The sequence below is a fragment of the Micromonas pusilla genome (genome assembly GCF_000151265.4).
Source record: "Micromonas pusilla CCMP1545 genomic scaffold MICPUCscaffold_5, whole genome shotgun sequence".
Taxonomy (NCBI): Eukaryota; Viridiplantae; Chlorophyta; class Mamiellophyceae; order Mamiellales; family Mamiellaceae; genus Micromonas; species Micromonas pusilla.
Genome location: NW_003315886.1, coordinates 1,054,796 through 1,079,781, shown reverse-complemented (window position 1 = coordinate 1,079,781; position 24,986 = coordinate 1,054,796). Strand labels below are relative to the sequence as shown.

The following is a 24,986-nucleotide window of genomic DNA, read 5'->3' as shown; positions in this document are numbered from 1 at the left end:
GGTCGACTCTGAGGATCCCCAAGAAGGCTCGGACCGTCTCGATCGCGCCGTCGGACGGCTCCTTCTCCGCCGCGGGGCCCGGCCGCATCCCGCCCAGGGAGGTCTCAGACGCGCGCTTCAGGCGCTGTTGGATCGACGCCGGCGCGGGGAACGACGGCGGGGAGGAGGTCGCCGGCGCCGCGGCGGTCGCGGTCGCGGTCGCGGTCGCGGTCGCGGCGGCGGCGGCGGCGGCGGCGGCGGCCGGTTTCCCCTTCCCCCCCCCGCGGACGCTCGCGTGGTGATCCGCGAGGACGTCCGCGTACTCGCTCAGGTCGAAGTTCGTCACCGCGTCGAACCCTTTCTGTCGAACCGCCTCGGTGTCGTACGCGACCGCGGCCTCGTCCTCGGTGTCGTACAGACCGAGATACCGATACTTTTTCCCGACGAGCTGCCCGATGCGCGCCTCCCACCGCCCCTTCTGATGCCGCGTCACGCCCCGAAACTTGCTGCTGCCCTTGAGAAACCCTTTACTCTGCCTTCGAAGCGACAACACGAGCTCGTCCTTCTCGATCGCGTCCAGCGCCGCGAGCTCCTGCCGGTAGTTCTCCATGTCGAAGTTCGTCGCCGCGTCGTCGCCGCGGCACTTCACAGCGGCGACGTCGTACGCGAGAGCGGCTTGGTCCTCGGAGTCGAACCCGCCCAGGTACACCTGTTTGCCTGCGCACGCGTCGCGCGGGCGGGCGGGGGGTGGGTCGGGTCAGGTCAGCAGGTCAGCGCGCGCGAGACGACGGAGGGAGGCGTGAGAGAGATAGTCCTTCGGGAAGCGGCGCACAGAACGCGCGCACCGTCTTCCCATATGTGCGCCTCCCATCGCCCGGTGCGGCAGTGGTGCGTGACGCCTCGGAACCGGGACGTGGACCCCGCGCTGCCGCTCTTCGGCCGCTTCGTTTCCCTCCCGGGGAGGCCGTTGATCGACCCGCACGCTCGCCCGCGCTTGTTGGCGTTGGCGTTGTTGGCGTCACAGCCGCGACGCGCCGCCCCGGCCGCGGGCGTCGTCGCGACCTCGAGGCTTCGACGGTCGTCGCGGAACGCCGCCGGCGCCGCCGGCGGCGGCGGCGGCGCGCGGAGGTACGGATCGTAACGCTCGTCGTAATGCTCGTACCGCAACGACGCCCCGCGCGGGATCGGGTGCGCGCTGTACACCATCGTCGACGCGAGGACCGGGATGGAGTCGCCGCCGGGACCGATCCCTCCGCCGCCGCCGCCGAGGCCGGCGGCGTCGTCGTCGAAAAAATAATCGTCGAACGCTCCCCCCGGCGCGCGTCCGCGTCGCTCCTCCTCGAGCATCCCTCGCTCCGCGCGCCCCGCGCTTCCGCGCATCGCGTCGCCGCACAGCGCGGTCTGGCCCGACCCCGCGCTCATCCCGCTGCCGCTCGCGCGCGCGCGCGGCTCGACGCCGCCCTCTTTGAGGCGCGCTCCCGCGCCCTCGCCCGGAGGAGGTGGCGCGAGTTCGGAGAGCTCGCACGCCTCGCCGACGCCTCGAACGAGGACGTCCGCGAACGCCGCGGGGAAGTCGCGATCGTCGACGCCGACGCCGCCGTCGCCGCCGCCGACGCCGCCGCCGACGTTCGCCTCCGCGTACGACATCCGGAAGATCTCGTTCGAGGCGAAGCACGCGAGCGCGTCGTCGAAGTCCGCGGCGGTGACGACCGCGCGCTCCGCCTCGGAGAGCTCGAGCGAGCCGAACGCGGCGGCGTCCTTCGCAGCCGCGGCGACCGCGGCGGCGTCCGCGGCGTCGCGCGCGGCGCGCGCGGCGTCGCCCCTCGACGGCGTCGCGGCGGCGGACGACGGCGCGCGGCGGGACGACTTCGCCATGACGACGCGTACGGCGCGAGGGACGCGGCGAGAGCGAGCGCGGGGCGGGGGGCGGCGCGAGCGAGGCGCGGCGACGCTCGCGCGTCGAACGAGTGTCGTCCGCCTCGAACCATCAAGTTCCCTATTCGGGCGTCGCGCGCGCTTTCGCCTCGTGCGATCGACTCGATCCCGCATCGCGCGTCGAACGCGACGCGATACGGCGGGTTCGACAGACGAACGGGCGCGCGAGGAGCGCGCGGGCGGACGTCCCGAGGCGAGGCGAGTTTCCCGCCGTTTCGTTCAGTAAAAGTTTCTCTCAAAAGACGAGGAGGCGACTTGACGCGCGCGCGGCGGGTGCGGGGAGAAGGAGAAACCGAGGGCACGACGGAGGGGAGCGAAAGACGCGCGCGCGTGCGTTTCTCTCGCGCGAACCGCTTTTACGCTATTACAACAGCTGTGCGGCCGACGCCCCCCAACCAACTCTCGACGAGCCCCGAACGTCCTCACTAGCTTTCCTCGCCCTCGCGACGAAACTCGGGGCTACCTCTTCCTCTCTCCGCTAGATTATTCGCCACGCACCCTCGTCTCGACACCTTAGATGATGCCAATCTTGTTCGCGACGTCGAGGGCGTCGTAGTCCGCCGTCAAGCGCACGTACGCCTTCTTCTCGCCGTCCGGGCGGATGAGCGTGTTGATCTTCGCGGTCGCGATGTCGTACATCCGCTTCACCGCGTCCTTGATCTGCTTCTTGGTGGCGCGCGCGTCGACGACGAACACCAGCGTGTTGTTGTCCTCGATCTTCTTCATCGCGCTCTCCGTCGTCAGCGGGTACTTCAAGATCTGGTACTGGTCCATCTTGCACATGGGCGGGACGGAGATGCGCGGGTACTTGGGCGCGCGCGACTTCTTGAGCGTCTTAGGCCTGAGGAGACGAGGAGGGAAGACGGAGGAACGGCGGGCGGGGTGAGAAAAAGTTTTCGGCGAAACCCTAGAAGGAGGAAAGCCGACGACGACGCCGAGCGACGACGGGCGCCGGGAAGCGAGCGGCGGACGCGCACCTGTGGAAGGTGGGGGAGAAGCGCTTCTTGAGCAGCTTCACCTTGTTACCCCCCTTCTTAACCGCCTTCGCGGCCTTGGCCGCCTTGGCCTTAGCATCCTCTGCGGAGTCGACGGGGGGAGCGATGGGCGCGGGCGCGTCGTCAGTAAAAGAGGCGGACGGAACGATGGATGATGCGTGATTCGCGCGACGGGCACGGCGCCGGGAACCGCGCGCGCGAGCGCCGGCGACGACGCGACGGCGGCGACGACGCGACGACGCGTCGCGTCGCGTCGTCGCGACGCGAGCGCGCGCGCCGACGACGCGCGTCGATCGCGTCGCGTCGCGTCGTCGTCGCCATCGCGCGCCCGCGTCGACGCCCGGCGAGAGAAAAAAGCCGCGCGCGGAGCGCGCGCGGACGACGCCTCGGAGAGGCGCCTCCGCGGTCGCGTCCCGCGCGGCGACGCGCGCGATGCGAGGGAGACGAGTCCGAGGACGCACCCTTAGCCATTTTGCGAGCGGGCACTACGCGAACTCGTGCGAGGCGCGCGTGAAAGAGGGACGATGCCGCGCGTCTCGTGGGGTTTTGCACGCGCGGAGTCCCGGGCAGGGCGAGCGCACTTTCGTACTACGTGTACGCGGTTTTGACCAAATGCTCATACGTTGGCGCGAGCAGCGCGTTTCTCGGTCGGCAATTTTGGTCGCAGACCGACGTTCAAGATGATTGCCCGATTCGAAGCGCGCGCCCGTCGTCGCACTCATCTGGACGCGGTCGCGTCGTGATCGACGTGCGGTCCTCGGACGCGTGCGCATCGCGATGTCGTCCGCGCCTCCGTCGTCGTCGTCGCCGCCGCCGCCGCGGCCGACGTCTCCCGCGAGCGACGGCGGCGACGGAGACGGGTCTCATCGTGACTACTACGTCCGGAGAGGCGACACCGTGTTTGACATCGTCGTCACGCACGCGCTCGACCACGACGAGGTCTTGCGTCTGAACCCCGAGGTCGCGGCGAACGGCGAGAAGATCTCCCAAGGGGACGTCTTGAAGCTCCCGCCGCCGCCGAAGGTGGACGCGTTCTTGCGAGAGCCGAAGCCGGCGACGTTCGAGCCGGGGGCGCGTCACGTCTTCGTGCCCACGTTTCGACCGGAGGAGGGGACGCCTCCGCGGCGATCGCCGCCGCCGCCGCCCGAGCCGGTCGCGGTCGCGCCGCCGCGGTCTCTCGAGCCGTCCGCGCCGGCGGAGATCAGCGCGCCGACGTCGAATCTTCCGTCGTCGTCGTCGTCGTCGTCGTCGTCGTCGTCGCGCGACGACGAAGACAAAGCGGGGGACGATTGGCTCGGCGCGGAACGACGACGCGAGGTGCGCGAGCAGCTCTCGATCGCGCAAGGCCTGGGGAAGATGGTCAGCGACTTCGGCAGGGCGACCGGGAGCACGTTCGTGGAGTCGCTCGAGGACTTAGAGCGCGACACCGCGGGGATGGACAAGCGGAGAGAGCGACCGACGCCGTCGCGAGAGATGACGCGGCGACGCGCGACGACGCCGCCGCCGACGGCGAGGCCGATCGAGCCGACGCCGACGCCGACGCCGACGCCGACGCCGACGCCGCTCGCGCCGCCCGCGGCGGCTCCGGCGCCGTTGCTCGCGCCTGCGCCGGTCGTCGCGCCCGCGCCGCCGCCCGTCGTCGCGCCCGTCGCGCCGCCGCCGACCGCGCCGACCGCGAGGGAAGCCCCGAACGAGGACGACGTCGCGGCGGCGGCCGCGGACGCGGAGCGCGCGAAAGCGCAAGCCGCCGCCGCCGCGCTCGCGGTCGAAAAGGCTGCCGCGGAGAAAGCGTCGAAGCTCCTCGCCGAGGCTGAGCTCGCGGCGTTGCGAAAGGCGAAACTCGCGGAGGAGAAGGCGACCAAGGCGGCGATAGCCGCCGCGGATGAGGTGCGTTCTATACACTGGTCCCCATACGACCGCGTTGGCGTGGTGAACGCCGATCCTTAAGGACTTTGCCCGGCGTTTTTCTCCGCTCACCCCTCGCTTTCAATCCCCGCCATCGGCGCCTTTCAACTCCACCTGACGCCTTTCAACTCCACCCCGACAATCGCTTGTATGGAACGACCCTGAGATCGCGCGCGCGGAGAGAGAGGCGCTGAGAGACGCGAGGAACGCGGAGCGCGCGGAGGCGAAAGCGCGAAAACGCGTGGACGCGATCGCGGCCGCGGAGAAGGCGAGGATGGAGAGAGAGGCGAAGAGCGCGGCGGCGAAAGCGGCGGCGGAGGCGCGACGCGAGAGAGCCGCCGCCGCGAAGGAGGCGGAACGCGTCGAGCGCGAGAGGGCGGCGAAGGAGCGCGCGATGGCGGCCGCGGACCGGTCGAAGAGAGAGCTCGACGCCGCGAAAGCGCGGGAGAAGACCGCGAGGGAGTCGCACGAGAGGGAGAGGAAGCGACGAGAGCGCGAGGCGAACGAGAGAGCGAAGGCGGACGCGAAGGCCAAGAAGAACGCGCCGCGGTCTTCCCCCCGCCCCGCGCCGCCGGCGGCGGCGGCGACGGACAACGCGGCGAAGAAGACGCGCGTTCCCACGTCCGAGCGCGCGCGGCGATTCATCGGCGAGAAGATGAGCGCGCTCGCCGCCGCCGGCGGCGGCGACGACGACGACGACGCGGCGGCGACGAACGCTCAGACCGCCGGGACGGGTAAGAAGGACGTCGTGCGCGAAAACTACTGGTCGTTCCCGGCGGCGAGACCCGAAGACCCGCACCACGGCAGCCGTCGCGCGAGGGAGGAGGAGAAACCGAAATCGAATCCGAAACCGACGACGAAGACGAAGAGGGACTCAACCGTGGACGAGGAGACGACGTCGTTCGTTCGAAAGCTCGTGAACGACGCCGAGCGCGCGGTCCAGGAGCGGAAACGCGAGAAGCGGCCGCGGTGGATGCCGTCGTTATCGTTCGGCTCCGCGGAGTCGTCGACCGCGGAGGCGGACGAGCGGAAGGCGCGGCAGCGCGCCGAGCGCGATGACGCGCGGCTGAAGCGCGAGCGCGAGCGCGACGCGAAGCTGGAGAAGATGAAGGCGAGGACGAGGGAGAGGGAACCCTCGCGGAGGAGCGCGGCGCCGCGGTTCGATCAAGTCACCGGGCGGTCCATCTCGGTGCCGGTCTTCTCCCCCGCGGCGGCGTCGGCGTCGGCGTCGGCGTCGGAGGGCGCGCGAGACCGCGCGCGGTCGCGGGGTTCCTCCTTCGCGGACGCCGCGACGACGAAAGAGCTGTCCGACACCGCGATCATCGCGATGACGGGCGCGGTCATGGCCGCGCCGTTCCTCCTCGCGCGGAGGTCCGAACGCGCGCGCGCGATGATCGACCAAGGGAAGCTGCGCCTTAAACGTCTGCACGACGTCGACGGCGCGAGCGTGCGCGTGAAGTGGCACGGCGCCGACGCGCGTCCCGACGTCGAAGGGCACGAGGACGGCCGCGGCGACGACGAGGCGCTCGCGCGGTGCGCGGACGGGCACAAGGACGGGCACCTGGGCCTCCCCGCGAGGGTCGGGCGGCCGATTTCGTTCGCCGCGCTGCTCCCCGAGGGCGGGTGGGTCGCCACGCGCGCGCGCGCGGCGAGGCGCGCCGCATCGGACGCCGCGAGGAAGCTCGTGGAGATTTTCGCCGGCGGCGGGAACCTCGGGAGGCGCCGCCCGCGCCACCACCGCGGAGGAAGCCACGGAGGAAGCGCTTTTGGTGGCGGCGGCTCGTCGCGGGTGACGTCGCCGGCGCAGTCGCTCGCCGCGGCGACGGAGGCTTTGGAACGCGCAGAAAAACGCCTCGCGAACCTCACCGGTACCGAGCGCTCCGAGGAGAGCACGCCGTCAAAGAGCGGCGCGCGGCGGAAGCTCGCCGTCGCGCCAGACGCGGACGCGGACGTCGCGCACGCGACCGGGAAGGAGTCGCGGTCGGTCGACCGGTCGCCGTCGCCGCCGCCGAGGACGGAGCTCCTCTCCCCGCGTCTGATCGTCCCGATCAAGACCCCGCGGCGGGGCGACGCACCGTACGCGGGCAGCACGCCGGGGAAATACGAGGTCGCGGCAAACCCCGCGGCGGGTACTTACTCCCCGACGCCGCGCGTCACCGCTTCGATCGCGGCCGCCGTCGGTCTGAACGTCTCCACGCCGAGGGAGCTCGCGACGCCGGTCGCGGGGATGGCCCCGGAGAAGGCGAGGAAGACGCTTCGCGCGTACGAGAAGAGAAAGAATGCGCTTCTGAAGTCGTACTCCGCGCTCGAGGCTGCGGAAGGACGCGCCGTGGACGAGCGCGTGCTCTTCGCGTTCATCCAGAACCAGAACCCGACGTCGAGATCGCCGTCGGGCGCGTCGTCGCCCGGCGGCGGCAGACCCGCGAACGTCCCCCCGCTCGCGCTCGACGGCGTCGGCGGCGGCGGGGAGGAGGACGACGCGACGCGCGCGGAACGCCTCCGACTCGAGTGCGCGGTGTTGGAGGGACGGCTGCAGTTCAGGAACGACGACCAGGTCGAGGTACACGAGAGAGCCGCGGAGAGACGCGACGCGCTCGCGGCGAAGCTCGCGTCGATGGACGCGAAGCCGATCGCGTCCAAGTCGGCGACGGCGAAGAGAGACGCGCTCGCCGCGGAGGTCGACGCCGCCGCGGCGACCGCGGAGCGCGAGCGCGCGAAGATGGAGCGGATATCGTCCATCGTCGAGGACGGCGAGATGAGTAAGCGACAGAAGAGGACGAAGAAGAGCATCTGGCACTTCACCGTGACGGTCAAGCGACGCGCGTTGCTCGCGTGGTTGCAAGCGTTGGACGACGCGCATCGGATGCGACGCGCGGCGCGGAAGCTCACCGCGAAGGGGCATCTGAAGACGCAATCTCTCGCGTTCGAGACGTGGCTCGAGTTCTGGCGCGTCGCGAAAGAAGAGAAGATTCGAAGAAGGGTCGAAGAGCTCGAGCGCCGCGCCGCGGCCGCGGAGGAGGAGGAGGCGAGAGCCGCGGAGGCGGCGGCGGCGGCGAGGGAAAAGTCCGTCGGCGTCGCCGCGAGAATCGCCGCCGCGGAGGAGCGGGAGACGGAGGCGAGGAAGAAGATCGGCGGCGAGTACGGAAGCGCGACGAGCTTCCGCGAGAAGTCCAAGGCGTTTCGCAGGAACGACGTGAAGCGCGACGCGCCAAAGTGAGTAGTGAGGTCAGGTTCAGTTAGTAGTCTCTTGATATTACCGACCGAGACCGACCGACTCGACTCAACTCAACATCCCCCGAAGGTTGCCCACCGCTTGCGACAGCCCGCGCGCCGCCGCCGACGCGAAGCCACACTGTTCCCTCGTCGCCGCCTCGCACCCTTCCCCTTTCCCCCCGCCGCCGTCCTCCTCGCCCGCCAACGCGTCCCGTAATTCCGGCGGGAAACTCCCGATGAACAAGTCGCCCATCCCGAGCTCGCCGTAGCTCCCGACGTGCGAGATCACCGCCGCGTCGGCGGCGTCGTACCCGTCGAATAAACTCGCCGCGGTGGTCTCCGCGCCGCCGCCCGCACCCCCGCACCCGTTGTCGTCAGTAGTGTTCCCGCGCCCGATACCACCGCGCCCTTGCCCGCCCTTCTCGCTGTCCGCGCTCGAGAGCGTCGACATCGGTATCGGGTCGCCCTCGTACGTGTGATGAATCGGCTCCGCCCATCGGACGTGCTGCTGCGGCGTCGTCGCGCGCCGGCGGCTGAGTTTGTTTCCGAGCGCCGTGGACAGTATGGGCGTCGCGTACGTCGACGACGACGGCGTGCCGGCGGCCGCGCCGGCGACGTTCGCGAGGAGGGTTTTCCCGCCTGGCCCGCCGTTCGGGTTCACGACGCGTCGGCGCGTCGGCGAGTGCGTCGGCGCGTCGTTCTCGCAGTCGTCCGCGGCGGCGGCTGGCGAGACGTAGTCCCTGGACAGCGGATTGACGGACCGCTCCTTGCGCTTCAAGGAGGCGTCCCTCGGCGCGGGCGGCGGCATCGCGGAGCGGACGCTAAGGCGCTGGTTCGCGAGCGAATCGTTTCGTCCCAGCGGCGACGGCGGGGACGTCATCGACGTCGGCGTCGCCGCCGCGGACGGCGGCGGCTTCGCGCGCGCCTTTGGCGTTTTAGGCGTGTTCCCTCCTCCGCCCGCGGTGGATGATTTCGGCGGCCGCCCGCGCGGCTTCGACGCGCTCTTCGGGCTCTTCATCTTCGCCACCGCGGCGGCGTACTTCTCCGGCGCTTTCTGTAACACTTTCACGGACTTCGGGATGAAGTCCGCGACGCAGCGCGCGCACCCGCGCGCGCTGTACCGGCACTTCGAGCATCCCCCGCTCGCGGCGTGCTTCGTCGCCGGCATCGTTCGAGCCGATGATTATTTCCTCCTCCCCACTGTTCTCGAGACGTGCGATGCGCGCCGCGTCGCCCCGCGCGATGCACGCGCGCTCGACGAACGATGCGCGAAGCTCCCCGCGCGCGATGAACGACCGTGCGTCGCCGTGTGCGGGCGAGAGGCGCGCGTCGTGGAGTAGCGCGCGAGACGGAGCCGAGGGTTTAATATTCAAATAAAAAACCGTTGGCACACCCGAGGATCTGGCGGAGCACAGCAGCGCTTTTTCAAAAAGCTCATCAGTGTGACTGAGCCTCTAAAGCGCGACGACGCGCGAGCCGGCGGGCGAGGAAACGCGACGCGCGGTACGATGGAAACGGCGCGCGCGCGATCGACATCGCGCGGCGTGCCTCCCGTGGGTACCCGTCGCGGACGCGCACTTCGCGACGACGCGGCGGGTCTGGCGTCTCGTAAGTTGATGCTCAGCTTTTTGAAAAATACCGTATCGTCGCGCTCGGCGCGTAAGTACACGTAGACAGACTACCGCCGCTTAAAAATCCCACACGTGCTGAAGCGTAAACTCCGGCGTCGCGATCCCCTGCGGCGACAACACCGCCTTCGCGTTCACGTGCCACCCCTTGAACTCCTCCGTGAAGTGATACGTCATCCCCGCCTCGATCTCGCGCGCGACGAACCGCGCGCACAACTTCCCGTCCAGGTTGTGCTGCAGCCGCGCGCGCGCCGACGCCTCCGCCTCCCACGTGTCCGACGTCACCCAGCCTTGCTCGCTGTTGATGACGCCGCCGTTCGCGGAGACGCCGCCGGATCCGTGCGGGCCCGCGTTCTCGTTCGCGACCGCGATCGCGTCGCCAACCTTCGCGGCGACTTCGAACCCCTCGAAGTCGCGGCGCCACGTCGCGAGCCACCGCGGCTGCGGCGGCTCGGCCCGCCCGCCGCCTCTTCCGGAGCGCCCGCTGTTGAAGGACGCCTCGCTGCCGCTCCGGCCGGGGGAGCGTCTTCGGCCCCACGGCGAGCGCGACGCGCTCGCGCTCCGCCCGCGGCCGCCGTCGTTGTTCCACAAACTCCGCCTGGGGGACGCGCGCTTCCGCGGCGTCGACGCGTCGCTGTCGGATTCGCCGTCGACGGATCTCGTCGCGCCCGATCGCGAGTCGACGTCGTCCGTGTCCGCGCCGGAGAGCGACCCGTTCAACCCGCGACCGAACCCGCCGCCGGTGAACGCCTCGATGTCGTCCTCGTACGCCCACCGAGACGCGGTGAAGTCGCCGTACGTCGCGTGCGCGTACCGCACTTCTCCCTCCAGAGACCCGAGGACGCTGCCGTCGTTGCTGACGCTGTACCGCGCGTCCCACTCGACGCCGTCGTCGGTGACGCCGTCCATCTCGAGCTGAGGGTTCCACCGCGTGTTTTTGTTGAACAAGAACGGCGGGTCCGGGGAGACGACGAGCGTCGGCGCGCCGCTGATGCCGAGGAGTTCGCTCAGATCAACGCTCAGACGCGTCGTCGTCGTGTCCTTCGGATTGAGCGGCTTGAACTCGCACCTCGCGTTGACGCCCGGGCAGAAGCTCTCGGGGGTCGAGACTTCGACTTTGGCGTTGTGGATGTCCGGGAACGCGCCGCGGAATCGGCCGGGCGCGCCGAAGAAGCGGAACCGCGCGTCCGTGTTCGACTTGTACGTGTTGCAGTGCACCTTCTCCTCCACGGACTCCAGACGGAACATCTCGCTTCGGTTGATGCTGCGCTTCAGGCCGTTCATGATCTGCTGCGGAGGCGGCGACGAGAGCTGGTACGAGAGGTCCGACTCCAAGCTTCGCTTCTCCGCTTCTAAGCGATCGACGGTGCCTTGGAGTCGGCCGATCTCGTGCGCTTGCGCGCGGAGTTGCCGCTGCGGTGGGTGGAAGGGTGGGCGTCGGTCAGCGACGAGGAGGCGAGGCGAAAGAACGAACAAAGAACAAACGCGCCCGCCGCGAGAGGCGAAAGATCGTCGATCAACATCTTTTCGAACTAGACGCGGAAGGGCGCGACGGGAGCCGCGACGCGCGCGATCGCGGCCGCGATCGGGACGCACCTGCAGCAGCGCGACCGTCTCCTGCATTTGATCGTCCTGGTCGCGCCTGAACATGGCGCGCGCGCGTGCGTCGCGGAAGCGGAAGCGCGAGAGGACTGCCGACGCCCCGGACAGGCGCAACGTTCTGAATGCACAGCTGTGCCAACTCGTCAACTGGTATCGAAGCTGCTTCGTTTTCCCAGCTGCTGACTCAGATGCTCGGACCTGACCGTATCGCCCGAACCTCGTCACTCGACGACGCGCGGACGACGCGAACGCCGCGCGCGAGCGTTCAAAAGAAGGTCATCGCGCCTCTCACGCCGTCGCGCGTCGTTTCCCAGGGCACCGCCCCTCGAAGGTCGAGATGTTCGCCGCGCTCGCGCCGCCGCCGACGGCGCCGACGACCGCGCGAAGGATGATGTCATTTTCATCATCTTCCCTAGTTTTTTCTTCGCCTTCAAACTCGCGCGCGAAAGCGTCGCCCCGCGCGAGCTCGAGCTCGAGCCCTCTCCGTCGCGCGAAGCGATGCGGCGCGACCCGAAGGAGTCGATCATCGCGCGCGACGCGAACGCGAACGCGAACGCGCGCGTCCGGCGCCGCAGGAGGCGCCGGCGAAGACGCGATGACGGACGCCATCGCGCGCGCGCACGACATCGCAGCCATCGCGTCCAATAGCTCCTCCCACGACGTCGTGCGCTGGCACTCCCCGTTCGGCCCGGAGCTCCAGTACCTCGCGGCGCACCCGACGCAGACCGCGATCGTCGCCGCGATGCTCGCGTGCGTCGGCGTCTTCGTCCACGTGGCGCGGGAACGCGTCAACGCCCTGAAGGCGGAGTTCCTGAGCGACGGCGTCGACCTCACGCGCGTCGAGGACAGGATAGACACGCTGCAGTACCTGAAGAAGATGCACGAGCGCGGGATGCTACCGCTCGGCCTGGAGGTGTGCGCGATGAAACAAGCGGAGAACGAGGTGTTGTTCTTAGGCCCGGTGGGCGTGGAGAAGTGGCGGGCGTACTATCGCGAGCGAGGGATCGATATCGACGGCGCGGAGGACATGAAACGCGTGCAAAAGTACGTTCGGGATCTGCACTACCTCGAGGGGTGCCTCCTCGAGGTCGACGTCGAGTCGCTGATGCTGTCCGACGGGAACTAGAAAAAGGAGGAGGAGGAGGCGAAGGCGAATATCGAGTCGGACGGGTGGGGGGGGTGTTGTGTGATATCGCGACGATACACCGCACGCCGAAGGGCGAGGCGTCGCGACGCGCGACTCGTGTGCACTCGTCTATAAAAATCGTATTACTGACTCGCTCGCGTCGTCCGTCGCTCGCGTCAATCACAGCGAGTCGATGACCTTGTCGAGCTTCGGCATCTGCCCTAACGCCGCGATCTGCCGCTTCATCTGCAGGATCGTGCTCGTCACGATCAGCATCGACGTGAACCCGACGCTCGTCCCGAACCGCGCGCGCATGAGGTTATCCATGAACGCGCACGCCACGGCGACGGCGCCGAGTAAGATCCCTCCGAAAAAACGCGACCCGCTCTGTAACTCTCCCAAGTATTCGATCGTCTTCTCCCCAGGGCGGACGTTCGGCACGCGCGCGCCTATCTTCACCATGTACTCGCTCACTTCCTTCGGCGTGTCTTGAAGGTCCAGGTACGAGAACCCGAAGACGATTAGGAAGAAGGTGACGTAGTAAAACCACGACGCGTGCGAAAACAAAAACGCGCACGCGGCCTGATACCACCCCGGCGTGTTCATCACGCCCGCGAGCCACGTCATGCCTTCGCACAAGAACACGGCCACGAGCACGGGCTGCATCCCGAGCGGGTTCACCTTGAACGGGATGTGATCGATCTCCGATCGCACGACCCTCGGCAACCCCGGTATGGACGGCCCTTGAAAGTACAGCAGCGGCACCTTACACGTCCCCGTCTGCACGAGCACGGAGCCCGCGGTCAGCGCGACCGCGGCGAGGACCCACGGCATAAATTGCGCGATCGCGATCGACCCAAAGTACGACGTGAGGTAATACGACGCGGCTTTAAAGTACGCGCCGCACACGCTCATCGTGATCAACATCGAGGTGCCGTTTCCCAAGCCGTAGTTGGTCATCTCGTCCGCGAGCCACGTCACGACGATCGCGCCGCAGATGAACGCGGGCACCGCGTGCCAAAAGTACCCGCTCAACGGCCCGCCGACGTAGTACGGCCGCAGCTCGTTCGCGGTGAGGATGGACTGAAATATCGCGACGACGAACGTCAGGTACCGCGTGTACTGTTTCACCGTCTGCTGCCCGATCGGATCCTTCGTGAGCTCCTTCAACGACGGGACGACGGCGACCATCACCTGCATCGCGATCGACGCGCCGATGTACGGGCCGATGCCGACGTGGAAGAACGGTATCCCGGGGGTTATGGGTTCGGTGGCGAACAGGGTCCCTGTGCCGAGACCGAGACCGAAGTCGAGAGAGAGACCGCCGACGCCCGCGCTCGCGGCTTCCGCGGGGACGAGCCCGCTGAGGAATTTCGAAAACACGTTCGCGCCGACGTCCCCGCCCGCGTCGCCGACGTCGTACATCCGCATCGGCATCTCCGTGCCGAGGCGAACGACGAGGATGTACTTCAGGAGGTTCAGGAACCGCGCGGCGACGTCGTTCGTGGGCTCGTTCGACGCGTCTCGAAGCGCGCGTCGCTCGCCGATCGAGCCGCCGTCCGCGAAGGCGTTGATCTCGTCCATGGCCGCGGGGGATCCCTCGGTCGTCGCGGCCGCGGATGGGTCTCCCGCGGACGGGGTTCCGAACTCGTCCTCGTCCGCCCCGACGCCCATGTCGCGGTACACCTTCCGCGTCGCGTCGTCGTTCGAGGACGACGCGCCGCGGCGGACGGCGCCGCCGCGTCGCGAGGATCGAACCGACGTCGACGCGAGCGCGGGGGAGGAGCGAACCCGGCGGGCGACGCACGCGCGCGAGGAGGAGGAGGTGGAGGTCGCGCGCGCGCCTCCGCGGGGACAAGCCACCGCGGGCACCGCGACCGCGGACATCACGTCGAGCGTTCTACAGCACGACGGCGGTGCGCGTCGCGTGTGTCGGAGGATGAGGTTAGTTTCGAGGAATAAAGGACAGTGTTTCAAAAGCCGCGACGCGACTGCGCGGCACTTTTGGCCGAATAAGGCTATCATATCACGTATCCGGGCATGCGATATCTTAGTCCTGACGTCTTCGCTTCGTAATCATCGATAAGGGTACTCTTACATGAAACTACACGCTCAAAACCACACCGCGTCGTCGCCCCCGCCCCCCGTGTCGTGCTCCCAGTCGTCGACGTCGTACCCAAAGTCCGCGTCGTGGTGCACGCCCCACTCGTCCACGGGCATCTCCCACTCGTCGACCAACGCGTACACCTGCGCGCTCCTGCTCGGGACGTACAGGCACACGCCCGTGCCCTGCCAGTCGCACATCCCGCCCTCGGTGCACGGCTCCGCGTTCTCGTCGATCCGGCCCCAGCCGCCGTATTTTTTCGCATCCGTGTCGAGGACGAGTCTGTACCGCCCCGCGTGCGCGCTGCCGACTTTGTAGTACGGGTAACTCTCGTGCGGGTGCAAGTTTGCGACGACGAGGTTACTGCCGCAGTGGAACGCGAGGACGCCGCTGTCGTCCTTGCAGTGGAACACGTGCGGCATCGCGCCGTTCCTGTTGGCGATCATCAGTCCGTTTTCTTCGTCGCACTTCATCAACGCGCCGTCGAAGGCGTTGAGGTCTTTGTAGTACAAGTTGTCGTCATCGCGCAGGCTCCACTGCCGTCGCGCGTGGTGGAACGAGTTCGCGTTCCCCTCCCGCGGGAAGTCCACCCACTCCGGGTGCCCGAACTCGTTCCCCATGAAGTTCAGCCAAGCTTCGCCGCCGGCGGCGAGGGTGAGAAGCCGCGCGATCTTATGCAACGCGACGCCGCGTTCGATCGCCGGATGAATCGGGTCGGCGTGCTTGTTCATGCCCTCGTACATCGCCGCGTCCATGAGCGTGAACGCGAACGTCTTGTCGCCGACGAGGCACTGGTCGTGCGACTCCAAGTACGCGACCGCGGGCTCGGAGTTCCGCCCTAAGATCAACCCCGCGACGCGGCTCGGCGTCCAGTTGAAGTCCGGCTCGTGCGCGAGCTTCGACCAGTGATCCGGCGGCCCCATGGACAGCCTCAGGTCGAAGCCTAACCCGCCGTGCCACACCGGTCGACACACGCCCGTCTGACCGCTCACGTCCTCCGCGACCGTCGTCACCGCGGGTCCGTGTGGGGTACCGCGCAGAAGCTCGTTCGCGAGCATGAGATAGACGCACGCGTCCTCGTCCGCGTGATGGCCGTACATCTCGTCGTGGCCGCCTAAAAAGTCCCAGTGCACGCCGCGGTGTTTGTACAGCATCGCGGTCACGCCGTCGAACCTGAACCCGTCGAACTTGTACTCCTCGCTCCAGAACCGCACGTTCGAGAGCAAGAACCGCAGGGTCTCGTACCGGCCGTAGTCGAACATGCGCGTGCCCCACAACGCGTGCCAAGACAAGTTCGGGTCCTCGTGGAACAGGTGCCCTTGCGTGCCGTCGAACTCGTTGAGGCCGTCGATCGTGTTATCGCTCGCGTGCGCGTGCACGAGGTCCATGAGCACTTGAAGCCCCAGACCGTGCGCGGTGTCGACGAGGTACTTCAAGTCTTCCGGGGAGCCGCTCCTGTGCGCGACGGCGAAAAAGTTTGTGATTTGATACCCGAAGCACGCGTAATACGCGTGATCCGCGACCGCCATGAGCTGCACGGTGTTGTACCCCAGCTCCGCGATCTTCGGCAGGACGTCGTCCGCGAACTCGCGGTACGTCCCGCAGCGGCCTTCCTCGCTGGACATCCCGACGTGGGCTTCGTAAATGCGCAGCCCCGCGGCGGGTTTGCGCTCCGGCTTTTCGTGCCGCCACGCGTGCCTCTCCGACTCCGGCGGGTCGTGGAACACGCCGTTGTGATAGTCCAGGTTGCACCCGTCGTTCGTGCACGGCGCGATCGCGCGTATCCACGCCGGTATGCGGTCGAACACCCTTCCGTCGCCCGTCTCCATCACGACTCGGATCTGATCGCCGTGCTTCGGCGCCTTCTCCTTCGGAACGATCAGACTCCACCGCCCGAATTCGTCCTTCTCGCCGCAGTGCTCGAACGGCGTCCAGTCGTTGAAGTCGCCCATGAGCGCGAGCCTCGTCGCGCCGGGGGCGAACTCGACGTACGACACGTCCCCGTTCGCGAGTCTGTGCACGCCGTACGTCTCGTACGAGTCCGCGAACGCCTGAATGCTCCCTTCGTTCCGTTCGATCTCGTCGTATCGATGTTCGAAGCGCTTGTACCGCCCCAAGAGGAGGTGCTCGTACGGCTTCAAGCTCGGCTCGTTCCTGCACAGCGCGAGCATGTCGTTTATCGGACGCATCCGCGGCGGGCGCGTCCACGTCGTGGCTTCGGCTTCGGCTTCGGCTTCGGCTTCGGCTTCGGCTTCGGCTTCGGCTTCGTTCGCGGAGGAGTCGGCGGCGGCGGCGGCGGACGAGGACGCCGAGGACTCTTTCATGCCCGCGTCATTTTTCGCGGTGTTTGCCGATTTCGTCGCCGCGTCCGTCGTCGTCGTCGTCGTCGTCTCCGAGGACGCCTCCGCGCGCGGTCGCACGACCGCGGCGCGACGACGACCGCGAGCGGCGCGGGGGGAGGGCGTCGCCCTCGACGGGGCGACGAAGCTCGCGCGCGCGACCGCGGCCATGGTCGAGCGCTCCAGGCGAGTGATGAGAATCCGAATGGCTGCCAACGCGGCGTGCGTTAGCGGGCGAAATTCCCCGTCGAGTGCCACGCGAGCAGGCTAGGAGACTGCCCCATAACCTGATCTATCTTCGAGCCTGTACTGTATCAGGTTATGGGGGTCTGATTTCAAGGGCTGTGAATCGACGGCGCGGACGCGGGAAGAGCCGCAAGTGCCTTCTCCGCCGCGTCGTCATAAGCGAGCGCGCGGCAGAGACGCCACGCCTCCACGACGATGAGCGCGTAAACGAAGCTCCTCTCGAAGACGTTAGGAGTGACGACATCAATCAACGAAACAGCACGCACAGGCACGCGACGCGAAGCAGAAGCTCGCGCGTAATCAACGCACAGGTGCGGCGCGTCTCCCCGTCTCTCCCGCTCGCTCCGGACGCGGCCACGAGGCGGCCGATCGCGCGCGAGATCGCGCGCGCGTCGATCGCGGCTCGAGCGCGTCGCGCGCGCGAACGCGTCGCGACGCTCGCGCGCGCGCGTCGCGAGTCGTATCTCGTCGCGTCGTGGCCCGCGGCGGGGATTCCATCGCGCCCGCGGCGTCGCGACCGCCGCGCTTCCACGCCGCCGCCGCGCGGTTGACTCGCGCGCGATCGCGCCTCCCGCGCGCCGATCTCGCAATCCATCTCCGATCGCGGTCGCCGCGCGCATCACGACTCACCGCTCCGTCCCGCGCGTCGTCCCCAACTCGCAGGCGACACACGCCACCAGTATATGACAAAGAACCACGCGGGCGACGCGCCGGTGAGCGGTTCGAACGCGGAAGGGAAGCGACCGCCGGCGCCAAAGATGGGCGTGGAGGAGGGCGCGTTTGCGCGGATGAACATAAACGCCGACGGCGCGGGCGTGAAATCGAACGGCAAGGGGATCCCCGCGCCGAACGCGCTTCCGGTGCCGCTGCCGAACGGCGACCGCGGCGGCGGCGCGAAGGGAGGACGGAACAACAGACGCGGCGGGAAGGGCGGCGGCGGCGGCGGCGGCGACAAAAACGCTACTTCGGCTTCGGCCCCCGGCGGCGGCGGCAGCGGCGACGGCGACGACGCGGCGAAAGAGTCCGCCGGCCGCGCGCCGCGCGCGCCGCGCCCGAAGCGCGAGCAGAAGCCGCGCGAACCGCGCGGCGGCGACGACGCGACCGGCGACGCGAGGCCGAAGCCGAGGATGCCGTCGCCGAAGCCGGCGGCGAACGCGAAGGCTGGCGGCGGCGCGGCGCCGGCGCCGAACGCGCCGCCGACGCCGGTGGGGGCGTACACGCCGCCGGGAGCGCGCGAGCGCGACGCCGCCGCGGCGAGGACGCCGCCGCCGGTGCCGGTGGAGGATAAGCGCCCGGCGAAGGGGCTGATTCCGCTGCCGAAGGGGCACCCCGCGCTGGGTGGGGAATCCGCGGGCGACGGCGAGAAAGCGGCTGCGGGTTCCCCCGCGCCCGCGCCCGCGCCCGAGAAGGGCCGCCGCGCGGCGAAGAAAGACAAGCCGCTCGCGGAGTCCACGAACGGCGCCGCGGTCGGGGACGACGCGCCCGAGAAGTCCGAGTCGCGCCCGCCGGAAGAGAAGAGGAAACTGTCCAAAAAAGAGAAGCGGATCGAAGCGCACGCGAGCGGCGAGACGTTGAAGAAGGAAAAAGAGGCCGCGAAACCCAAAGAGAGGAAGCCGAAACCGTCTGACGACGGCGCGGCGTCCATCCCGAGAGCGCTCGCCGCGCAGGTTGGGAAGGAGATCAGGAGGCTCGTGGAGGGCGGCGACATGGAGGGGGCGTTGGACGTGTTCCACGAAAACGCGAAGAAGAACGCGATCGACGTGGACACCGCGCGAGCGTTACTCCACGGCCTCGTCCGCGCGGTGAGGCTTCACGAAGCCTGCGACGTCGCGGATCACCTGAAGAACCGAGGGATCAAGATTCCGCTGAAGCACTTCACGACCGTGGTGCTCGCGTTGTCGCAACGCGCGAACCCGATGGACGCGCTCGACCTCCTGAACGCGCTCGAGCCGTGCATAAACTACGAATCCAAGGCGATTCACTGCTACCACTTTCACTTCCTGAAGCTCATCGTGCAGGAGTTTCTCGAGGAGGCGCTTCAGACGCTCGATCGCGTCGCGAACGCCCCCGCGTTTGGGCTACAGGAGAACGGCCTCGCGGCGATGGACGTCGTGATTCGAACGTCGCAACGCGGCGGGCAGCTGTCGCTTCAAGTTCCCGCGCTCGCGGAGGAGCTGAACCGCGGTCTGATGAAGGGCGACACGGTGCTTCTGTCGCGGACCGGCGAGGCTGCGAGGCAGACGGGCCTCGGGGAGATGCCCACCGGCCCGAGAGGGGGCAGCGACGTGGATTTGCAAAACCTCGAGATGCCCACCGGCCCGCGGACGGACGGCGCCGAGCGCGGCCGCGGCGACCGCCGCGGCGGCGGCGGCGGCTGGCGCGCGGATTACGAGTTCGAAGCCGAAGTCAGCACGATGTACCCCAACCTCAGCGTGAAGCTCATCGGGTGCACGCCCGCGCAAGCGTCCTCCGTCAGAGGCGGCGGGTGGAGGGTGGACAAGCTCGCGAACCGAACGTCGTTCATTCGCCAGCTCAACGCGCTTCAGAACATGGTCGAAGTCAAGGCGGGGACGTCCCAGAAAGACGGCGTGGATCCGGCGATTCGGGACATTCTCGTCGCGGGGTGGGACGGGAACAAGTCGGAGTCGAACCGCGTCCGCGAGATGTGCGCCGCGGAGAAGAACCAAGGGATGCACGCGATTCAGCGCCAGAAAATCTTAGACCAAGCGATGGACGTTCAGGCGATGAGCCACATGAACAAGTCGCAGACGGACGCCCTCGAGGCTGCGCTCTTCCAGCGCGTGACGCTCATTCAAGGCCCTCCGGGCACGGGGAAGACGCACACCGCGGTGGCGCTCGTGCAGATGTGGCTTCGCTCCGGCATCGGCCCGGTGCTGTGCACGTCGGATTCCAACATCGCGGTCGACAACCTCGTCGACGGTTTATCCCGAGCCGGCGTGCGCGTCGCGCGCATCGGCCGCCCGGAGGCGGTCCGCCAGGACCTCATGCAGTACATGGTGGAGTCCATCGCCGGGATCGAGCCTGGGTGTACGTGGAGCAAAGATCAGCAGTACCAAGCCATCAACGGCGTGCTTCGACGCGCGGACGTGATTTGCGCGACGTGCGCGGGCGCGGGGTCGGACATCCTCGAGAGGTTCTCCTTCCAGGCGTGCCTCATCGACGAAGCGACGCAAGCGACGGAGCCCGCGACGGTCGTGCCGCTCACGAAGGGCTGCTCGCAGGTTGTCCTCATCGGCGATCAAAAGCAGCTGCCGCCGACGATCATCTCCCGCGAGGCGGACGCCGCCGGGCTCGGAAAGTCCCTCTTCGAGCGGATGCTCTCGCGCGGGATCAAGACGTTCATGCTGAAGGTGCAGTACCGCATGCACCCCGCGATCGCGACGTTCCCGTCCAAGGCGTTCTACAAGAACGAGCTCTTGTCCGGGACGCCCCCGAGCGCGCGCAGAGCGCCGATGGGGTTCGACTGGCCCGTCCCCGCGGTGCCGATGGCGTTCGTCGACGTCCCGGAGGGGTACGAGCGATCGGACGGGTCTTCACAGACGAACCCGGTCGAGGCGCAGAAGATTGTCAACATCGTGAAGAAGCTGTGCCAAGGCCACGACGTCCTTCCCGCGGACATCGGGATCGTGTCTCCGTACAGCGCGCAAGTGCGAGCGATCGAGAGGCTGCTGAACGGGAACCAGCTGAAGCGTCGGTCGCGTTTCGACGCGCCGCCCCCGCCGGATTCACTCCAAGCCCTCGAGGTGTGCTCCGTCGACGGGTTCCAAGGACGCGAGAAGGAGGTGATCGTGTTCACGTGCACGCGCGCGAACATGAACGGCAACGTCGGCTTCTTGGCGGACCCGCGCCGCGTGAACGTCATGCTGACGCGCGCGAGGAGAGGCCTCATTATCGTCGGGCACATGCCGACGCTTCGAAGGGAGCCGACGGTGTGGGGTCCGTGGCTCGCGTGGGCTGGGGAAAACGGTCTCATCTGCGGCGCCGCGGCGACGGACGCGGAGGCGGCGAACCGACTCGCGACGATGGGGATGAGCTCCCTGGACGAGATTGGCGGGCGAGGCGCGGGGGAGACCTTCCAGATGGGGGCTTTGATGTCGCCGTCGATGGCGGGGTGGGGCGGCGGCGGCGACGGCGGCGGCGAGCCAATCGACGAAGGGCCGAAGCTGAAGGAGCGGGCGTTCATCCCGGACGCGTGGGACGACAGCGGCAGCGAGGACGGGAGCGACGACGAGACCGAGACGGACGTCACGACGGAGACGGAGAGCGCGACGGTGAAGGGGTCGACGAACTCGCTCGCGGGGATGGCGGATCAAGCCTGGCACTCCGACGACGACGACGCGTGAGCTCGTTTCGTCGCGTCCGGGGGGGGACCCTGTCTGGGTAATACACGACAGCGCGAGTCGGGTTGAACGCATCGCCGTCGATGTCAACCCGAGCGCTGTGAAAAAAAAAAAAAAACGTTCAGTGTATCGTTGGATATGTGGTGGAACGTGAAAGTTTACAGTTTAGAAAGGCTCGAGCGCGTGCGCTCGACGTCGAGAATTCTATTTTCGCCCGTGGGCCCGCGGCGGTGTTTCTTAACCACCCCGGCGCCGACTCTTGTGATGCGAAAGACGAGCGATTCTTTAACACGGTCATCTCAACCCTCGACGCGCCCGCGCCATCGATTCACGGGCGTGTCCCCTTCCTCGCCGCCCGCGCGCAGACTTCTCTTCGCGTCGTTGTACGCCGTCGCCGCATATTTCGCTTCCTCGTACGACATCCCCGCGGCGCCGTCGCCGTCGCCGTCGCGGCGACGCGCGAACGCGTCGTCGACGAAATTCCCGATACCTTCGCGCGCGAGCACCCGCGCGAACGACTCGAACAGCGCCTCGCCGCACACCGCGGGGTGCGCCCCGAGCCCGCCGATCGGCCCGCCCGTCCTCCCGTCGTGCCTCGCCACGCGCGCGTCCCCTCTCGCCCAGCTCAAACTCTCGTCCCCGTCCCCCGCGTCCGCCCTCGACTTGTCCCCGATGGCGTCGCCGTGCTTCGCCGCGCCGATCGACTCCCCTCGACCGCGACCGCGCGCGCTCACCCCGAGCGCGCGCGCGTGCGTCGGCACCGGCCACGCGCTCGGCCGCTCGGTCCACCCTATCGAGCGGCAGCACGTCCCGAGACGCAGACGCGTCGGGTCAAACTTTCTCCCGACGACGATCGTCGAAAACGCCATCGGCGCCGGGACGAAATGCGACAGCAACGCGCCCTGCAGACCCACCGCCTGCCACCGCGCGATCTTGTCCGAGCACGACAGCGCCCGCCCGGGGGTTCCGCACGCCGCGGCGAGACCGCCGGGCGCCCACACGCACCCGGGCGCGGGCGCGGGCGGGTCGCCGACGCGCGCGGCGCCCTTGATCATCGCGCCGCAGACGACGGAGGGCGCGAAGACGACGTGCCGCCGCGCCGCCGCGTCTTTCCACGCCGGGGAGTCGACAGGGGTCCACGACTCCAGGTCGTCGACGTCGCGTCCGAACGACGCGCCGCCCGCGACGCCGCCGCCTCCCGGCATGGACGCCGCGCCGCACGGCGCGGTGGAGACGTAGAGATGAAGCGACGTCGACGGTCGCAATCGGAACCCGAGCGCGGGCGCGTCGACGCGTTCCAGAAGTTTGAACCCGTCGGCGTCGTCGTCGGCGGCGCCCGCGACGAGGTCTTCGATCTCGCGGTACAGCAGTCGCATCAGCGCCCGTCGCGCGAGCACCTCCGCGTGGGAGTCGTGCACGACGGACCGCCAGCGATCATTACCCGCGGCGTGCGCGGCGGCGGCGACCGCGGGGGGAAGAAACTTGGTCCCGACGCCGAGCGACACGACTTTCAACGAATCGTCGCCGCCGCCGTGGTCCGGGTCGCTCGAGATCGCTTCACGCGCGAGGATCGCGGCTATGACGGGCACGCCGCGCGCGTTCGCCGCGTGCGTCGGGCATCGCGCGCGGTACGTCGCGTTCGCGAGCGCGGCGACGCGGTCGGCGAACGTGGTGGACCCCGCCGCCGTCGTCGTCGCCGCCGCCGCATTAGCCGCCGCGTCTTCCTTTTCCCTCAGCGTCCGCGCGTTCTCGCGCTCGACGACCTCACACACGCCCTCGTCCGCGGCCGCGGCGTTGCGCGCGGCGACCGCGTACGCCTCTCGCAGCGTGTCATCCGAGATGCCGTCGTTCCCGTGCAGCCACAGCCGCTGAATCCCCCCCGCGGGCCCGGGCGCGTCGTCGTCGCTCTCCCGGCTTTTCATCGCGTCGAGAAGCGCCTTCGCCCCCGCCTCGCCGACGCCGTTGTGGTCCACGTGCAGCTCCACGAGGTTCGGATGCGTCCGAACGACGCGCGCGATCGCGACGCACCCGTCGTCGCCGAGCGCGTTCCCGCCGAGGTCGAGCGCTTTCGTCGTGCTCGGCAAGCGCTTTGCGATCGCGGCGGCGCCCTTCGGACCGATGGCGTTGCTATACGCCGCGATCTCTTCCAACGGCGCGCCCCCTCTCGCGAACGCCTCCGCGAGCGCGACGGCGCCGAGGTCGCCGATGCCGTTGTGATGCACGCCGAGATGCGTCATCGCTCGCGTCGTCGCGCACGGAATCGCGAGCAAGTTGGCGACTTCGATCGCGCCGGCGTCGCCTAACCCGCGGTCGGACACGGACTTCAACGCGTCTTTCTTTTCCCCGCCGCCGCCGCCGCGAGCTTCCGACGACACGAGGTGGTTGACCGCGACGCGCCCGGCGAACGTTCGCGCGGCGTCGCCGTCGGCGTCGACGTTGCCGGCGACGTTCACCGATCGCAGCGTGTCGTTCGTTTTCATCGCCTCCGCGAGCGCGATGAACCCGTACCGCGTGATCGCGTTCTCGGACACGTCCAGACCGACGAGCGCGGCGTCGGCGTCGACGTTTTCGTTCTCGGCGGCGAGAAACGCCGCCAACGCGCGCGCGTCGTCGTCGTCCAACCCGCGCCGTCTCAGCGTGCACCGCCCGCCGTTCGCCGCGGACGCGCTTCGAATCTCCATCACGAGCGCTGCGCCGCGGTTCTTCGCGAGCGCGTCTCGAAGCGCGTCCGCGGCGTCTCGCGACACGTCCGGGTTATTCCCCACGGGCGCCTCGGGGTCGTTCCGCGCGAAGCGACGTCGGGGCGGAGTTGAAAGGCGTCACCAGTCGGAGTTGAAAGGCGTCGAGGGCGGGGATGCAAAGCGAGGGACCCTGGGCGGAGAGATGCGCCGGGAAGTAAAGTACTCAAGGAAATGCGTGCACCGCGCGAACGCGGTCGCGTGGGGACCAGCGTGAGGAGAACGCACCTCGATCAGCGACGACGCGCGTCCGTCGTCTCTCGCGCTCGTCGCCGTCGCCGCTCGCGTCAACGCGTCGCACCCCGCCGTCGTGATCCCGTTCGACCGCAAGTTCACGCACCGCAGCGACGCGCAGCAGCGCGTCGTCCCAATCCCCCCCTCGCCTTCTCCTCCTTCACCTCCCGTCAGCGCGTCCGCGAGCGCGCGCGCGGTGACGTCCGTGACGCCGCACCCGCTGAGGTTGAGCCGCGCGAGCGTCGAGCGGGGCGTCGACGCGATCGCGCGAATCGTCGCCGTCGCGCCGGCGTCGCCGACGCGCGGGTTGTCCGCGAGGCTGAGCTCTCGGAGTCGGCACGCGGGGTCGGAGAGGAGCGCGGCGACGTGCGCGGCGCCGGCGGCGCAGATGTTCGCGGACGCCTGCGCGCGCGGAGGCGGGGGAGGGTGAGGTGAGGAGGGAACGCGGCGGATTCGGAGTGGGCACCCGAGAGGAGGGAGGCCTGGGACGGGCCGCGGCGATCGATCCGAGACGGCGCACCAGGTTGAGCGTCGTCGTCGCTTCGCCGCCGCCGTCCGCGGCGTCGTCGTCGTCGTCGCCG

The 24,986-nt window shown here is 68.7% G+C and overlaps 9 protein-coding genes across 9 annotated transcripts; 3 read left to right on the top strand and 6 right to left on the bottom strand.

Moving 5' to 3' along the window:
* Positions 1-2,256: 2,256 nt before the first annotated feature.
* Positions 2,257-3,418, bottom strand: MICPUCDRAFT_33613 (uncharacterized protein). Its single transcript, XM_003058530.1, has 3 exons — positions 3,371-3,418; positions 2,892-2,991; positions 2,257-2,755 (listed from the first exon to the last, which is right to left on the bottom strand). The coding sequence occupies exons 1-3, from the start codon at positions 3,378-3,380 to the stop codon at positions 2,428-2,430; spliced, it is 438 nt and encodes a 145-aa protein (XP_003058576.1). The 5' UTR covers positions 3,381-3,418; the 3' UTR covers positions 2,257-2,427.
* Positions 3,419-3,686: 268 nt separating this feature from the next.
* On the top strand, positions 3,687-9,367 carry MICPUCDRAFT_39885 (uncharacterized protein; the record flags this gene model as incomplete). The annotated part of the gene is made up of 3 exons (XM_003058891.1): positions 3,687-4,796; positions 5,080-8,027; positions 8,887-9,367. The coding sequence occupies 3 exons, from the start codon at positions 3,687-3,689 to the stop codon at positions 9,365-9,367; spliced, it is 4,539 nt and encodes a 1,512-aa protein (XP_003058937.1).
* Positions 9,368-9,715: 348 nt separating this feature from the next.
* Positions 9,716-11,278, bottom strand: MICPUCDRAFT_58242 (uncharacterized protein; the record flags this gene model as incomplete). Its single annotated transcript, XM_003058529.1, has 1 exon — positions 9,716-11,278. One exon carries the CDS (start codon positions 11,276-11,278, stop codon positions 9,716-9,718), a length of 1,563 nt encoding a protein of 520 aa, XP_003058575.1.
* A 574-nt stretch (positions 11,279-11,852) lies between these two features.
* Positions 11,853-12,383, top strand: MICPUCDRAFT_58241 (uncharacterized protein; the record flags this gene model as incomplete). The annotated part of the gene is made up of 1 exon (XM_003058890.1): positions 11,853-12,383. One exon carries the CDS (start codon positions 11,853-11,855, stop codon positions 12,381-12,383), a length of 531 nt encoding a protein of 176 aa, XP_003058936.1.
* A 231-nt stretch (positions 12,384-12,614) lies between these two features.
* MICPUCDRAFT_10617 (type II secretory pathway family protein) lies at positions 12,615-13,634 on the bottom strand (the record flags this gene model as incomplete). The annotated part of the gene is made up of 1 exon (XM_003058528.1): positions 12,615-13,634. A coding segment is annotated over one exon (1,020 nt), but the record flags the coding sequence as incomplete, so codon positions are not given.
* An 861-nt stretch (positions 13,635-14,495) lies between these two features.
* Positions 14,496-16,676, bottom strand: SBEIIB (glycoside hydrolase family 13 protein; the record flags this gene model as incomplete). The annotated part of the gene is made up of 1 exon (XM_003058527.1): positions 14,496-16,676. The coding sequence occupies one exon, from the start codon at positions 16,674-16,676 to the stop codon at positions 14,496-14,498; it is 2,181 nt and encodes a 726-aa protein (XP_003058573.1).
* Positions 16,677-17,240: 564 nt separating this feature from the next.
* MICPUCDRAFT_68295 (uncharacterized protein) lies at positions 17,241-20,411 on the top strand (the record flags this gene model as incomplete). The annotated part of the gene is made up of 2 exons (XM_003058889.1): positions 17,241-17,383; positions 17,736-20,411. A coding segment is annotated over exon 2 (2,656 nt), but the record flags the coding sequence as incomplete, so codon positions are not given.
* Positions 20,412-20,818: 407 nt separating this feature from the next.
* On the bottom strand, positions 20,819-21,720 carry MICPUCDRAFT_68293 (uncharacterized protein; the record flags this gene model as incomplete). The annotated part of the gene is made up of 1 exon (XM_003058526.1): positions 20,819-21,720. The coding sequence occupies exon 1, from the start codon at positions 21,506-21,508 to the stop codon at positions 20,819-20,821; it is 690 nt and encodes a 229-aa protein (XP_003058572.1). The 5' UTR covers positions 21,509-21,720.
* A 12-nt stretch (positions 21,721-21,732) lies between these two features.
* MICPUCDRAFT_58237 (uncharacterized protein) lies at positions 21,733-24,114 on the bottom strand (the record flags this gene model as incomplete). The annotated part of the gene is made up of 1 exon (XM_003058525.1): positions 21,733-24,114. The coding sequence occupies one exon, from the start codon at positions 24,112-24,114 to the stop codon at positions 21,733-21,735; it is 2,382 nt and encodes a 793-aa protein (XP_003058571.1).
* Positions 24,115-24,986: the final 872 nt, after the last annotated feature.

What these genes read in the sequence shown, in the direction of transcription:
- MICPUCDRAFT_33613 (XM_003058530.1), bottom strand. An exon ending in TTCTCCCCCACCTTCCACAG is followed by an intron (nt 2,756 to 2,891) that starts GTGCGCGTCCGC and finishes TCGTCTCCTCAG; the next exon opens with GCCTAAGACGCTCAAGAAGT.